Consider the following 15,411-nt stretch of genomic DNA (forward strand, 5'->3'; position numbering starts at 1 on the left):
CTAAGATGACTCTAATTTCTGTGCAGAATGTAATGTACTAAAGAGGCGTCCACAAAAGATTTTCAAACGGAGAAAAATTTTCGCTAAACTCTCGTTCAGAACATCATCTATCATACGCAGTCTATTTTTTTTTTTTTTTTTTTAATTGTAAGCGGCGGTAGCGTGTGCAAAAGCAAGCAGGCCGTAAACACTCATTATCAGAATGCGACAAACAATGCATGACACAGTACAGTAATGCATTTTCAGCTTAAAGTGACGTAAACACCATCAGATCAAAGAAAAATAAGCAATCAATTAAACCAGACGAAGCACATGAAAAAGGAAGGGTACCCGTATAAATACCGACGGAGCGCCTGACGCAAAGCAATGGCTACCTGGTAAAGCTTAACTGCTAAACTTACGACTCGAACCAAACTACTATAGCTGTATCGTCATTCATTCGACCTAAATTGTGTCTCATATTACAATGGACCAACTTTGTTTCGATTTGGAGGTGCGGCCTAAAACTTTTCTCTCCACTTCAATTTCGAGTCTCAAATTTCAGATGCAGCTTAGATTCGGGAAACCTTTTTTTCCTTGATTTTGAGTCTCATTTTTCAGGTGCGACTTAGATTCGAGTGCGGCTTAGATTCGAGTAAATACGGTACTGCAAGACCATTACACTGCCCACATTTTGGTCCACTAAAGGTTTTCCTGCTAACGGAACATTAAAAAAAATTGTCTCTTTGCAGTCACCATGTCTGACGTTGCTCCCATCAATTGTATGATTAGAGCATTTTTGCACAAAAAGAAATAACACCCTTCTTGAATTTGGCACTACAATAAAAGCACTTCACTATGGTTCACTAACCGAAGAACTTCACAAAATTCTATGAAACAATACACAAAATCAGAATGAGGCACAGCTTGTCAACTCATGCAACAATCCTAAAGCCTTGTGCATTGTTGGTACTTGTGTAAAGAAGAATACTTGAAAGGCAACTATATTTGAAGATGAGCAATACTGAATTTCTATTTCCTTCATTGGATAATGTATTAAAATTCAATGATCGACCCTAAAAAAAAAAAAAAAAAAAAAAAAAAAAAAAAAAAAAAAAAAAAAAAAAAAGTAGACTCATCTTCTAATCTTTTTTAATGCATTAGTTTGGAGGGTTGTTTGGGGGAGAGAGAACAGACAGTGAGGTCATCGGTCTCATCGGATTAGGGAAGGATGGGGAAGGAATGCGGCCATGCCCTTTCAAAGGAACCATCTCGGCATTTGCCTGGAGCGATTTAGGGAAATCACTTAAAACCTAAATCAGGATGGCCGGACCCAGGATTGAACCGTCATCCTCCCGAACGCGAGTCCAGTGCCTAACCACTGCACCACCTCGCTCAGTGAATGCAGAAGTTTTGGAGCCAGTATTTAGTCTTGTACCTGCAAAGCATGCCTGTGTAGCACTGCTTGTATTCAACAGCAAAAGTTAAGTTTTGGCGGCTCCTAGTGCCATTTTTAAGAACTTCCATTTGCTTTGCACTTGATTATAAGTGGCAGACACTTTTCAAATCCTGAAAACAGGAAAAGAAATTGTGGCTTAGACTTGAGTATATATGGTAGCTCATAGCCCCTCACCTATCTAGAGTGTGATGTCTCAGTGAAAGGTAACTCCTTGTACCATATTCAAAGTTTTATGTGGAGTAATAGTCAATGTTATGACACCCAGCCTTTTAGAAGTCTTAAATCTACGAGATAGTGCAGCAGAGGAGGTTTTAATCAAAAGTTACTCATTTTGCAGAGTGCACTTCTCCAAATTTGTCTTCCTTTGTTTTGTGAAAAATACAGTTTTCATCGCTGTAAAAGTATCTCATTCTGTTATAGCATGCAGCAGGTATTGAATAAATTATTTCATTCCCAATCTGCTGGTTGGTCACTTTTCCCCTGCAAAATGTTTCATTATTTGTGGAAATGGGCGCGAGTTCTTAAATTTTCACCAAATATCTCTCGAATTACCATTCTAATAAACTATGTTGTTGTTCTGATGGATGACTACTTCTCTGCTGTAATGATATCCACAGTGAAAATTGTGAGGTGCTTACTTAAATCTTTGACTTTCTACTAAATTAATACAAAGTACTTCTCTTTAGAATGACAACTCAGCTTCATCAATTGCTCCCCTGATGAAATATCAATTGTCATGGTACTCTTTACCACATGGCACATGGTGGACGTCTATCATTATTTGTTGGTACTATAGACATTATGCAGCATATGTTATAGCACACCATAATAGGGAAAGCATAGAATCTTAACTGATCCCACTGAATTATCAATACTTGTCTGTTGAGACAGCTGGATCAGTATGACCATTATTCTGATTTAGTCTAAAACATTTCATGTGTGAAATATCTGCCCTGATGCCATCTACTCCTATTAATGGCTCTTCACACTGTTGACACCAACTGCAGCAAAGGGCATCTGGCACGACGGCAACTGGCATGACGGAAACTGCTGGGAGCCCTGTTGCCCCAAGAGGACAAGCATACACTCCTTTGCAGAAGTGTGAACCCTGTGTTGTAAGGAGCCTGTACCAAAATGCTAAGTAACGACTCCATCATTTTAAGATTGGCTGCCGCGTTAAGTTTTTAAACACATATATCAAAGGATATGTAGCAGGCACTGTTTAAGGCATTCTTTCCTAGTTGGCCCACACCACAAACAAATTGAACGTAGAAGTTAACTAGAGTGAGGACCAAAAGTTACTTCTGCCACAAAGTAATGTAAAATAAAACAATATGCATTTAGATGAAAGACAGCACTACTTAGAGAAATAGCCGCATCAACAAGCCTGCCCCGTGAGAAAGAAAGTAAGAATAGTTAGAGATGGGAGATTGCAGCACAAGAAATGAAGTAAGTGCTGCAATAGCTTAGGGCCCTGTACTCACCATGCACATACTCAATGAGTTGTAAGCTGCCTGAACGGGAGAACAGAAGAGCAAGGATGAAGAGGTTCTGCGAGTAGAAGTAGTAGTAGAAGAAGAAGAAGAAGAAGAAGAAGAGAAAGAAGAAATTGCAGTTCAATCTACACATGGCCATAACAGAAGAGGACGATGAAGAAATTGCAGTGTTTCACTAGGCATCGTCTTATTGCATGGAATAAGAAAGTAATATTTTACATGACAAACTTTGAATAACAGCTCAGCAATTTTTCCATTTGTGTGGGGCTTTCACAACAGTAGCGTTGAACCAAAAGTAAATGCACTTGCTCAGGAGTGGAAATGCTACAGGACTTGGGTAGACATCTGACAGTTTCTGCACTGAGTACAGAAAGAACTGGTCCTTATAATAACAATATAACAGTGATCTCTGGAGAAAGTGAATTTTGTATATCATTGGAAAAACTCAATGGTTGGTCTAATTTTTAAGATAAGTCTGAGGACTAATGCTCGTAACTACAATCCTGTATCATTAACACCAATTTGCTGTGCAGTTTTGGAACTTACACAACTTTCCTTAAATAACTTTAAAAAAAAAATAAGAGTGTGTGTTCTGCAACATTAATTGTGAAGAACCAAGATCAAGAAGGCTGAAGAAATATCACAGCTGACAGTCATTATCGTGCCGATCACAGAATGATGTCTCGTGCAAAAGTTGGTACCTCAAGATGACACCCCCAGTTTGTTTTTCTATGCCAAATGAGCAATGCAATTAATGTTAAAGACAAAATGAAAATATTAAAAAATCAATTTGAATGTGAAAATTCAAAAACTTTTAATTTGTATCTTTGCATTTATCAACTTTGGGAAAAAAGATTGGAATCTTTGCTCCTGATTCTAAAATAAACAATAAAATTTTTAGAAAGGCCAAACATACAATCGGAATCATGACTACAAAAACTGTTTCAAAGTTAAATTAACTTGTTTATGAAATTAATTTCAGTATGGTATTTAAAAAATGTTTTTTGAAAAATTTACTTTTCTGCGTTTACGAGTTTTGGAAAAATGCTTCTCAACAGTACTCTGATCTGAAACCATCAATCCACAATGAAGGACTAAATGTTATAATCATCAGCAACATGTCAAAAAATGTCATCTGTGTGGACACTACTTGCTTTGTGTGTGTGTGTGTGTGTGTGTGTGTGTGTGTGTGTGTGCGTGTGTGTGTGCACGCGTGCGCGCTCTTCAACTAGACTTGCTACAATATACCACAGTCCTATGAAAGGACTCCTATTTACAGCGCTGAAAAAAAACATTATGACAGTAGGCATTCCGATTAGCATAATTACTACAATACTAAAACTGGAGAAATTATGACTTATACAGAGACATAATTGCATTTTCCCGGGTATGGACAGAATAGTTTCACTAATTCCCAAGTAAGTGTTTAATTTCCACTTTTACTCAATAAATCTTTGGAGTAATATTAAGTAATAATAATAACAACTATGTGTGGCTCAATGGTTGAGGGCAAGTTTTTCCACTGGGCAAGTCTTTCAATTGGACGCCACTGCTGTCACTTGCTTGTTCCTAAGGAAACCCAGTTACTCAACTGGGTAAAGGAGCCCCATAGTTTAACAGGAAATCCAAACTACATGTCATTTCTGGCAGCTCTTCACATCATTCAGAAGTGAAGGCTACATTAATCCTTTGATTGTTACAGATATGCTCACAGCAGTCCATGGTGGGCACAGCTTTGTCATCACCTCGTACTGTAACTTGCGCTGAAAGACTGCATTCCAGCCACTACCTGTGTAGTGGTTTTGCTGCGTGGTCCAGCTCACCTGTGCTGAATATTCCTGGAGAACTGGGCATGACAATTTTGTCTGCTGCTCTGAGTTTCAGCACCCACGATACAAAATAAATACATTTACTCTAACAACTTAAGTTTTACACTTAAAACTCCTGTAGAAACAAACTTCTGAATACAGAAATACAGGAAGGATAATAGAAGCCTGAGACAAAAATAATACATCACTTTGGATTCACCTCAGTAACTTAGAATTCTTCCATAGTCTCCTGTCTACATATATTCATAAAACAGTTCAAGATATTTAATCAAGGCTTTTTGCACGATACCATGCAAAGAAGTGCTTATATTGACACTTGAAACTTTTTTACCTCTCAAGATAAGGAAGTAACTTTTTTTTTTTTTTTTGACGGAACAATGCACTTTTCTTAACAGTCGAAAAATAATAAAGCGGCATTGCATACATTAATATTTACAGTACTTTATGTCAGTTACTAAGCTTAAAAAAAACCTATTTGTTGTTATGTCACAAGATGCCATCACTAAGTAACTATCTGTTCTAATTATTTCAATTTCTATCAAGACCTTTCATTTACTTCCAACCTTTAGAATGCATTATAGCTACATGTAATGACACCAGCTAGTCTCTTCAGCAACACTATTGCATTGGTCTTTATGTGGGGGCATCAAATACTCTACTTCAGTTTCTTTTATTATGTGATGCCAAATCTTCATGATTTCTTCCTCTGGAGAACCATAATTGTGTGGACTTTCTCAGTCAAGAGCTAAGAAGCAAATGCACACAGGCTGAACAGCGGAAAGCTGCTGAATGCTGAGAGCAGAAATATGGCTACCTGCTCACTCTACCTGGTCGATTAAATGACCTGAGCATTATAGCATCTGGAGCACACAGACAGTGCTCTAGACACCCGAGCAACAGTGTGTCTTAACATGTCAGAAGCATAAAGGCATCGGCACAGGGGAGCTTGTATACAGATCTAGAGCACCTGATAGAAGCAGCGAAGGCTTGTGTAAATACGCACAGAGTGCCTGGGGACAGCAGCAGTGGCATGTATTAATATGTTCAGAGCAAGCAAATGTTACAGACAGACTGAAAATTTCAGTGGCTCAATTGGGATTTGATCCTCCCACCTTTAGGTTTCCACACATGCACTCTGCCGCTAGACACCCTGGCCTGACTGCATGAAGTGATTCCTACACACAAGCCTCCCCTCCCCTCCCCTCCCCCCCACTCACTCACACTCACACTCACACACACACACACACACACACACACACACACACACACAGAGACACACACACGATCACAGTCTCTGGCCTTCAAGGCCATACTGTGAGCAACTGCGCATGATGGGAGAAGCAATCAGTGTGATGGAGTAAGTAGAAGACTGGGATGGGGAGGGGAAGGGACAGCAAAGTAGTTGTGAGGGTAGTAAAAGTGCTGCTTGTGGCAGCGTACAGGGATGAGGTGGAGAGAGAGTAAGGCAGCTAGGTACAGAGGACTGCGGAGGCATTGGTGAAATAGGGGGCTGTTTAGTGCTTGGGAACAGTGAAGGGGGTTGATGGATGTAGGACAATGACTATGGAAGGTTGAGAACAGAAGGGTTACAGGACCATAGGATATACTGCAGGGGCAGTTCCCATTGGCGCAGTTCAAAAAAAGCTAGTGTTTCTAGGAAGGATCCAGATGGCACAGGCTGTGAAGCAGTCATTAAAATGAAGAATGCTGTGTTGGACAGCATGCTCAGCAAATGATTGGTCCAGCAGTTTCTTGGCCAAAGTATGTTGGTGGCTATTCATATGAACCATCAGCTTGTTGGCTGTACTGTCCACATATAAAGCAGCATAGTGATTACAACTTAGTTTATAGATCAAGACTGGTTTCACAGGTAGCCCTGACTCTGTTAGGAGAGGTGATGCTTGTGACCAGACTGGAGTAGGTGGTGGTGGTGGGATAGGTCTGCTACAGGCATATGAGTCATGAGGCAGGGGGTTGGGAGCAAGGGTTGTGTTGGGATGGATGAGGACACTGTATAGGTTTGGTGGGCAGTCGAATACCACTGTGGGTTGGGTGGGAAGGACAGCGAGTAGTACAGTCCTCATTTCAGATCATGACATGACATAGCCAAATCGTGGCCAGAGAATGTGATTCAGCTGCTCCAGTCGTGGGTGGTACTGAGTCACAAAGGGAATGCTGCTCCTCAGTGGCTGTACGGTGGGACATTGGGCTGGTGGGGCATGACTGGAGAGACATCTGTTTTTGTACAGGGTTGGGAAGGTAATTACAGTATGTGAAGGCCTCAGTGAAACCCTTGGTGTATTTTGGGAGGGATTACTCTTCATTATATATGTGAAGGAAACATGTGACTAGGCTGTATGGAATGCACTTCCTGGTATGGAATGGGTGGCAGCTGTCTATGTGGTGGTGTTGCTGGTAGGTGGTTGGTTTGATGCAGACAGAGGTACTGATGTAGCAGTCTTTGAGGTGGAGGTGAACATTGAGGAACGTGGCTTGTTGGGGTGAAGAGGACCAGGTGAAGTGAATAGGGGAGAAGCTGTTGAGGTTCTGGAGGAATGTGGTTAGGGTGTCCTCATCCACAATCCAGATTACAAAAATGTCATTAATGAATTTGAACCAGGTGAGGGGTTTGGGATTCTGGTTAGACAAAATTCCTGGATATGGCCCATGAATAGGATGGCATTGTAGGGTGCCATGTGGGTGCCCATTGCATAACCCAGGATCTGTTTGTAGGTGAAGCCTTCACAGGAAAAGTAATTGTAGATGAGGATGTAGTTGGTCATGGTGACTAGGAAGGAAGTTGTAGGTTTGCAATCTGTTGGGCACTGTGAAAGGTAGTGCCAAAGAGTGGCAATGCCATGGACATTAGGGATGTTAGGGTAAAGCGAGGTGTCATCAAAAGAGATGAGCAGGCACCAAGTGGAAAGGAACAAGAACTGTGGAGGGTCGGTGGAGGAAATGGTTGGGTCTTTTAATAGGTGAGTACATTTTGGGAAATAGGCTGAAGGTATTGGTCTATGTGAGCAGAGATTCTCTCAGTGGAGACACAGTAGCTGACCACAATGGGGAGCCCTGGGTGGTTGAGTTCATGGACTTTACGAAGCACTTAGAGCTTAGGGGTGTGCGGAGTGGTAGGGTGAGGAGAGAGATGGACTTTGGGGAGAGATTCTGGGATGGGCCTAGATAATCCTTGCAGTTCAGAACAACAGTGGTGGAGCCTTTCTCAGCAGGTAGGGTTATAAAGTCGGGATCAGTTTTTAGGTGGTGGATTGCACTTCTTTCTATGGATGCAAGATTAGCTTGCATGCTGAGAGATTTGAGCAATGATGGTGAGGCAAGGTTCGAAGTTAAGAAATTCTGGAAAGTGGACCACAGTTGGATGTAGGGATGAACTGAGTCAGACAGGGTTCAGCATTTGTCTTTGGTAGAGAGTGATGGTAGGGTTGGTGGCGAAAAAGTGTCTCCACAATAGGGACCATCATTATTCCACCCTGGCTTTTCCGTTGTTTGGTATCTTATCCACATTCACGGTGATTCTTATAAAGAAGTCACATAGGAAGTTTATGGCACAGTATTTTAAAAGTATTGAAGCAGTTAAAATGTTATATCTCATAAATATACTCACTTGTCAATTTTATCCTCCCAGTCATCACCTTTATCTTCACGTCTAATAGATTTAACAAATGCTTCACATTCTCTCATTAGACGGGATGTAATTTCTTTGTTGTAAGGAGGAGTAAGAGTAGTTGGTTCTTCTTCAATGTCAATACCATCTTTTGATTTCCAGCTGCAAATAAGTAGACACTGAATCTTAAACCAGGCAACATAAAAACAAAAAGAGAAATCTGATGTTTTTTAAGAAAGAAGAAACAAAGTAATACAAAATGTACTGGTACTCACAAATTCTCAGTTGGTGAAAAATTAAACATAAATAATTTTTTGGTAGGTTTTAGGTACGTGTTTTCTGGAGACCAGTCTCCTGGTTTTGAATATGCGTGGTCCAACATCACCATGTTGATTTCTCTTCCCTGTGAACACAATAAATGACTGGCTTGAAAAGTAAGTAATAATTATGCAACTAATTTTAATAATGGGTAATACTGTTTCATTTACTATGAACAGTAGTGAGTGAACACATTTTCAACCATGCAGCCTATTGGATGGAACAACTTCATATTACACAAGAAACAGCCAAGAACAATTAGTAGCATTTCTCATATGCTACAACAAAGGCTCGAAGAACACACAAAACATGGTAAGTTGTGACGTGCATGGACACATGTATCTCCCGCAATATCCTAAGCTTCCCCTTATTATGATACACAATGTAAGCAGATCTTACTGTTTCTGGATCATATCCTAATATCATATACAAATAATTCATTGAAATATCAGTATGGATTTAGGCATAATCACTTCTGTGAAATACATCAAATTTTTTAAGTAATATCAGGAGAACAAAGTATACATACCATAAAAGCTAATGGCAGCTGTAACTTGCATTAATGAAGCTCTGCAAGCTGTTTGTAACAAAATAGGACTTTAATAAAACCCAATTAAATAGCAAGCAATCACCATGCCACCTCATATCTTTTAGATAAGTGTCACTTCATTTATTAGGAAAAAAAAAAAAAAAAATATTTTTTTCGAAGACTTCAAAGCGAAAACCACTCAGGGGCTAGCTACGCCTATATCCGAGTATTGTGAAATCCTACAACAATTTATGAAATTTATTGGCAATTGTGGAATCTTTCCAACGTTAGCTGTGTTAGGTATGTAGGTATTACCCATTTTACCTATTGGTCACACACAAAAAATTGTGCCAGATGGAGTTTCCTGCTTGACATGAATGGTCATCTTAACCACTTCATCTATTTGAGCATACTTACAGACCAACCCAAACTTCTACATGTCATAATTTCTATGCCCCCTCACCTAGCAACTATACTTCAGTTTCCGCCACAGGATTTCAAGGAGACAAACATATTCAACCTTAGTATTGCAATCACCATTTTACCCTTCAAGGCTTGTAATAATTATCTTTAACAATGTCTGAAGAAATAAGACACTGGTGACTATATTCCAGCAGTACTAAATTTATGAAATTTATTTGCAATTGAGAAATCTTTTTGACTTTAGCTGCATGAGGTACAAAGGTATTACATATTAGTGACCCATGAAAATTTGTGCCAGAACAGGACTCGAACCTGGATGACCCACTTATTGTGAGAGGTTGCCTTAACCACTTTGGCTATCTGAGCAGGTTTCCAGGACCACAAGATTCTGAGACTTTTCACAAATGATGCTACTGCCAAGAGAAAACTTTGCTGCTGTCAACACAAAACATTAGTTACCAAGGAACTGTAAGGATGTATGGCACAGGTCTTGCATCTAGGTCTACATGAGCCCTGAGCTAAAGGGTTGGGAGCTGGGGTGGAGTACGGACGAACAACGATATTCTGCAGGTTCGGTGGGTGGTGGAATACCAATGTGACGGGGGGGGGGGGGGGGGGGGGGGGGGTAGTAAATAGGACATTCGCTACATACCGGAAAAATTCATATTTTGTGATAAATGTGAAATAGGTACGAATTCTGCCTCAAAATGCAAAAACATAAAAATTACTTAATAGATGCTGTTTCACAGAGAATTGTATCCAGATGAGCTATTTATCAGAAACAGTTTGAAATAGATTTATTTTCTGAATACAATATCAAAAATATAAGCAGCTATTGGGATTGTACATCATCTTGCGAAGCCCATTTGGAAAGATAATGTGCGCAAGAACCTGCTTGCAAAATACAGTGTATAAACGCAACGCTGTATCAATACACTCAATGATCTGGTGCCATGCCAATATGCATCGTTGAATGGTCAGTTTAAGTTATACATCGCATAATGCAACATAGTACTCAGCCTTGGGACCTAACATTTTATAAGAAGGAAACACGTATGATCGTTTGTTAGTTAGAACTCAAAAGATAGTATAATGTGGACAGTTTCAATATCACACACAAATCAGATGGCGGATGTTTTGAACTGTAATTGCATCGAATACCGCTAAAGGTCGGGCCTGAACTACGTCGTTAACAATACTCCGCTAACTTCAACACGTAATTGCCCAGTAGCCATCCCCAAATGCTTTGTGTTGTGAATTGCTTGTTGTTTTCTTTCCTTCTTTTGAAATAAGTGAAGTGACTAATCCTGGTCCATCACAGATTTCAATTACAACCTTTACAGCACCAGAAGAGATCGGTGATCCCTGTGACAATGTGTCAGTTCTGCCGTAGGCTGCTGCCCAGAGAAATGGAGGCCCACAGCTCCTTTCTCTGTGGCAGTCACAATTCTAGTCTGTTTACGCTCATAGCCTATAGCGCCAGCTCTCTGAGCTCAGCGACTGGAACACAAAATCTGTCACATTTTTCAACTGTGCAGAAATTCTTCCCCTAATGTTAAAATCAAGTTGCCGTACATTCAGTTCTACTTCTACGCTAAGTGCCTTGTCAGTTCTATCTGTAGCATTGTCAACTAAGGGTCATAGGGCTATTAATGCCCAAGAAAGGTTGAAGCTATTAGTCTGCATATTTTTTAATCTTCAAATTGGGTGGGAAAAGCAAATAATGTCCAGAAACACCTTCTATGGAGATGCATTCACTTAACTGGCGAGAAAATGCTGCTGCTTTTCAACAGAGCAATCATTTTTGAAAGCATAAATGCAGCCAAATGAAGAAACGGAAGGCCATTACATAAAGAAAATGTGTTGCAGCTTTTGCAAAAGCAAACATTCCAGTAAAAAAGTTCCCAATCAGCACTTTTTTTAACAGTCAAAGAACTAATAATTTGCTTGTCTTCACTCATATAGTGTGTCACGCTCTTAAATTTGTGTGTCTAATCATTTACAGGCAAAGAAAATTGATGTGAATTTCGACAAAAATAGATGTGAATTTTGCCAAAATTAGATACTACATTTTCCAGTCCATAGACGTTCCTTATTTCAGGGCATGATGAAAGATAGTCAAAACCCCGGTGGAGAAAGTGATTCAGTTGCTCCAATCCTGGTTGGTACTGAATGCTTCTATGTGGCCGAACAGTGGGAATTTGGGAGGTGGTGGCTGACTGGAGAGGCAAGGCATGGGAGATCTGTTTTTCTTCAAGGCTGGGAGGGTAATTTTGGTCTGTGAAGGCCTCAGTGAGACCCTTGATGATTGCTTGTCACTACAGATGTGATGGCTGTGGGTGGCTATGCTATATGAAAGGGATTTCTTGGTATGGAATGGGTGGCAGCTGTCAAGGTAAAGGTATTGCTGGTGGCTGGTAGGTTTGATATGGATGGAGATACTGATGTAGCCATCTTTGAGGTGGAGGTTAACATTGAGGAAGGTGGCTTGTTGGGTTAAGGAGGACCAGATGAAGTGACTGGCAGAGATGATGATGAAGCTCTGGAGGAATGTGGGTAGGGTATCCTTACCCTAGAGTCAGATCAGGAAGATGTCATCAATGAATCTGAACCAGGTGAGAGGTTTGGGATTCTGGGTGGTTAGAAAGGATTCCTCTAGATGGCCCATGAATCGATTGGCTTGGGATAGTGCCACATGGGTGTCCATTGCTGGACTACGGATTTGTTTGTAGGCGATGCCTTTAAGTGAAGTTGGTCGTGGTGATCAGGAAGAAGGTTGTAGGTTTGGAATATGTTGGCTGTTGGGAAAGAGAGCATTCAATAGCAGCAAGGCCATGGGCGTTAGGGCTGTTAGTCTAGGGGGAGGTGGTATCAATAGTGACGAGTAGGGCACCATGTGGTAAAGTAACGGGAATGCGGAGCCTCCTCCTTGTCACCACTGCCCAGATTGGTTCTCCCATCATGCATAGTTGCTTGCAGTCTGGGCTTGGTGGCCAGAGATGGTGGTCATGTGTGTGAGTTGTATTTGCATGGATGTTTACGTGGTCTACTTTAGAAGCTTACTTTTTAGCAGTCTTTGTTGTGCCTGTCTGTGAGTCAACATTTCCACTATGTAGTGAGTAGCGACCTATCCTTTTCATAATATCATCAAAGTTCAACATTTTGTATTCATGTACTGATTTGTAGCAATGAATAATGAACATTTGATTACGCATACGTACATTGCTGGACTGTATGATTATACTTATGTCTAAGGCTATGGTTTGAAAATGAGTGTGATGATCTGACACTAATCACTGCAAAGAAATTACTATTATCACAACTGTGACAGATATTGGATGAAAATAAAAATATTTAATACTCAAGTTGCTGGTCCTACCCTCCATCAGTATGGTGGAACCTCATAAAAATAAGTAAACTAATTTTTATCCAATATGTGTATTGGGATCCTTGTATGACTTGTCCTAAATATAGGAGCATGTGGTGTGACCTCTCTAAACACAGTACATTTCATGTGAATGTAATCAATAAATATTATGCTTATGGTCATCCTCAGAAATTTATAGAATTTTATAGACGACACAAAGAACTTATTACATCCCACAGAACTCATTTCCAGATGTGCATAATTCTGAAATGGATTAAAACTCTGTATTCCAGACTCCAAGGGAGGGGGAGGACAGTAAATGCCCCTTTGCAAACACCAAAGACTGTGCTTGAAGCATAATGAAAGAAATTATATCCCCCACCACCCCAGACTAAAGTGGTTCAGAATAAGGAGAAACTTTTAATTACAAAAAATATTTCCATTACATACTGAGGCTCGTACAGTACACTTGTATGCAATATCAGTGCTCTAGTGCTTGAAGAGACGAATTCATGAAAGTTTATGAAAACTTTTATGAAGACAGCACACAGGTCAAAATCTCATACTGGAAAGTCACATTAATTTCTCCCCATCTCATAATCTCTCCCTCTCTCCTCTCATACATAGAAGGTTGAGTCCAACCATGAATTAATTCACTACATGGAAATACAGAATAAGTTAATTGATGTCTTACATTTATGTTATTTTATCATTTTAAACAATGTTGGCGTATCACATAGTTTTCTCTTGTTCTTAGCAGCTTTTGAAGGAATTCTGACGGCAGTTTGTGAAGAAATCTGTACACTATACCAATGTATCCTTTTATTAATAGTTTGATGTAGTAGTCACCTCTTCCTTAAACAAATGATTCGATCAAACACTTTACATACCATTAACTGCAGCTGGTTTGCAGAGACAAGTACTTGGCATCTAAGATTGCATCTTGCCGGTCGAAGTGGCCGTGCGGTTAAAGGCGCTGCAGTCTGGAACCGCAAGACCGCTACGGTCGCAGGTTCGAATCCTGCCTCGGGCATGGATGTTTGTGATGTCCTTAGGTTAGTTAGGTTTAACTAGTTCTAAGTTCTAGGGGACTAATGACCTCAGCAGTTGAGTCCCATAGTGCTCAGAGCCATTTGAACCATTTGATTGCATCTTCTCGTTCCACACATTGAGCTACTGTCTATCACTGCTTAGTGACTACATGCTTAGAAAAGAGATTCGTGGTGGACTCTTGAAGAAGGTGTGACTTATTTATTAGCTTACCCTGTGTTTGTATCATTTTAATGACTTCATATTCCCTTGCTCTTGGCAAAACAGAACCTATTTACTCTAATTATCCATTTACAAGGATGTGTCATGAATGCCCCAAATAATTTTATCTGCTGGATTTATTAACCATATTTCTTGGTAACTGCATCCATGAGCATGGTTACTAATGCATTCTGGAGGTAGCTGGTATGAATCCTGGTCGTAAAAGAAATTTGGAATATGGGTATAGTATCAGGTAGGCAAGAGGAAAAGATATTGTGGCATACAGTTCCTGACGCACTGAATACCTATGTCTTGGATTAAATATCAAACCTCGAATAATTTGCTCATGCAGTGCGGATTGTGACACTATTCATAATACATCCGAAAGAAACAATATGGCTGCCCCTTGGGTACTACTTTTAAAGAATTTGTATATTTACTTTTCATTCCCATAACTATGTTTAACATATGATGATGTATTATATTTGTGGTATTTTTGACAAATTCCACATCATGGTAACATATCAGAGACATGATCCATAGACAATGCAAGTAAAAACAATATAACCATACCATTCTAGCACTTAAGACAATGGGTAATTTAACTAACATGACAAATGCCTCCGAAAGAAACAATGTTTTTTTAATGGGTATTAGTCATCTTAGAAGTGTTTCTCATGAAATAAAAAAGTTAACAAGTTAAGTGCACCATGTTACGTCAAACTATATGCTAGCACTGACCACGTACTATCAACAGTAACCGAAGAAAGACTACATTGTTATCTGTGGGTGGTTCAAATGATGTTGCATACAATGGAGGTTCGCATGCTGCTAATGTCTTAAGAACAGCTCTACATCATCTGAAGCATTTTAATGTAATTGTACTTGAAATTCCACACAGGTGCGAATTAATACAATCCCAGTATGTAAATAAAGCAGTAGCAGCTACAACTCCACATTACGCAGAAAACTGGAACAGCTTTGTGATATTCACAGGATCAAAGTACACAAATTTGGCAGAGAACTCTACACAATGCATGGCCTTTGCCTCACCTGGTGTGGAAAAAATTATCTAGCAACTATAATTTGTGACATCTTTGCAAATGCAAGGAACAACATGAACTCAGGACAATTA

General features: G+C 39.9%; 1 protein-coding gene across 1 annotated transcript in view; it reads right to left on the reverse strand.

The window, feature by feature from the left end:
* The window catches only part of LOC126469756 (KAT8 regulatory NSL complex subunit 3), a 159,305-nt gene that overhangs the window by 129,503 nt on the left and 14,391 nt on the right, over positions 1 to 15,411 (reverse strand). The window contains exons 4-5 of the mRNA XM_050096976.1: positions 8,664 to 8,791; positions 8,389 to 8,550 (exon numbers count right to left, since the gene is read on the reverse strand). Coding sequence (XP_049952933.1) covers positions 8,389 to 8,550; positions 8,664 to 8,791 — 290 coding nt within the window. The remainder of the gene's footprint in view (positions 1 to 8,388; positions 8,551 to 8,663; positions 8,792 to 15,411) is intronic.

Source organism: Schistocerca serialis, chromosome 1 (genome assembly GCF_023864345.2).
Source record: "Schistocerca serialis cubense isolate TAMUIC-IGC-003099 chromosome 1, iqSchSeri2.2, whole genome shotgun sequence".
In the NCBI taxonomy this organism is placed as follows: domain Eukaryota; kingdom Metazoa; phylum Arthropoda; class Insecta; order Orthoptera; family Acrididae; genus Schistocerca; species Schistocerca serialis.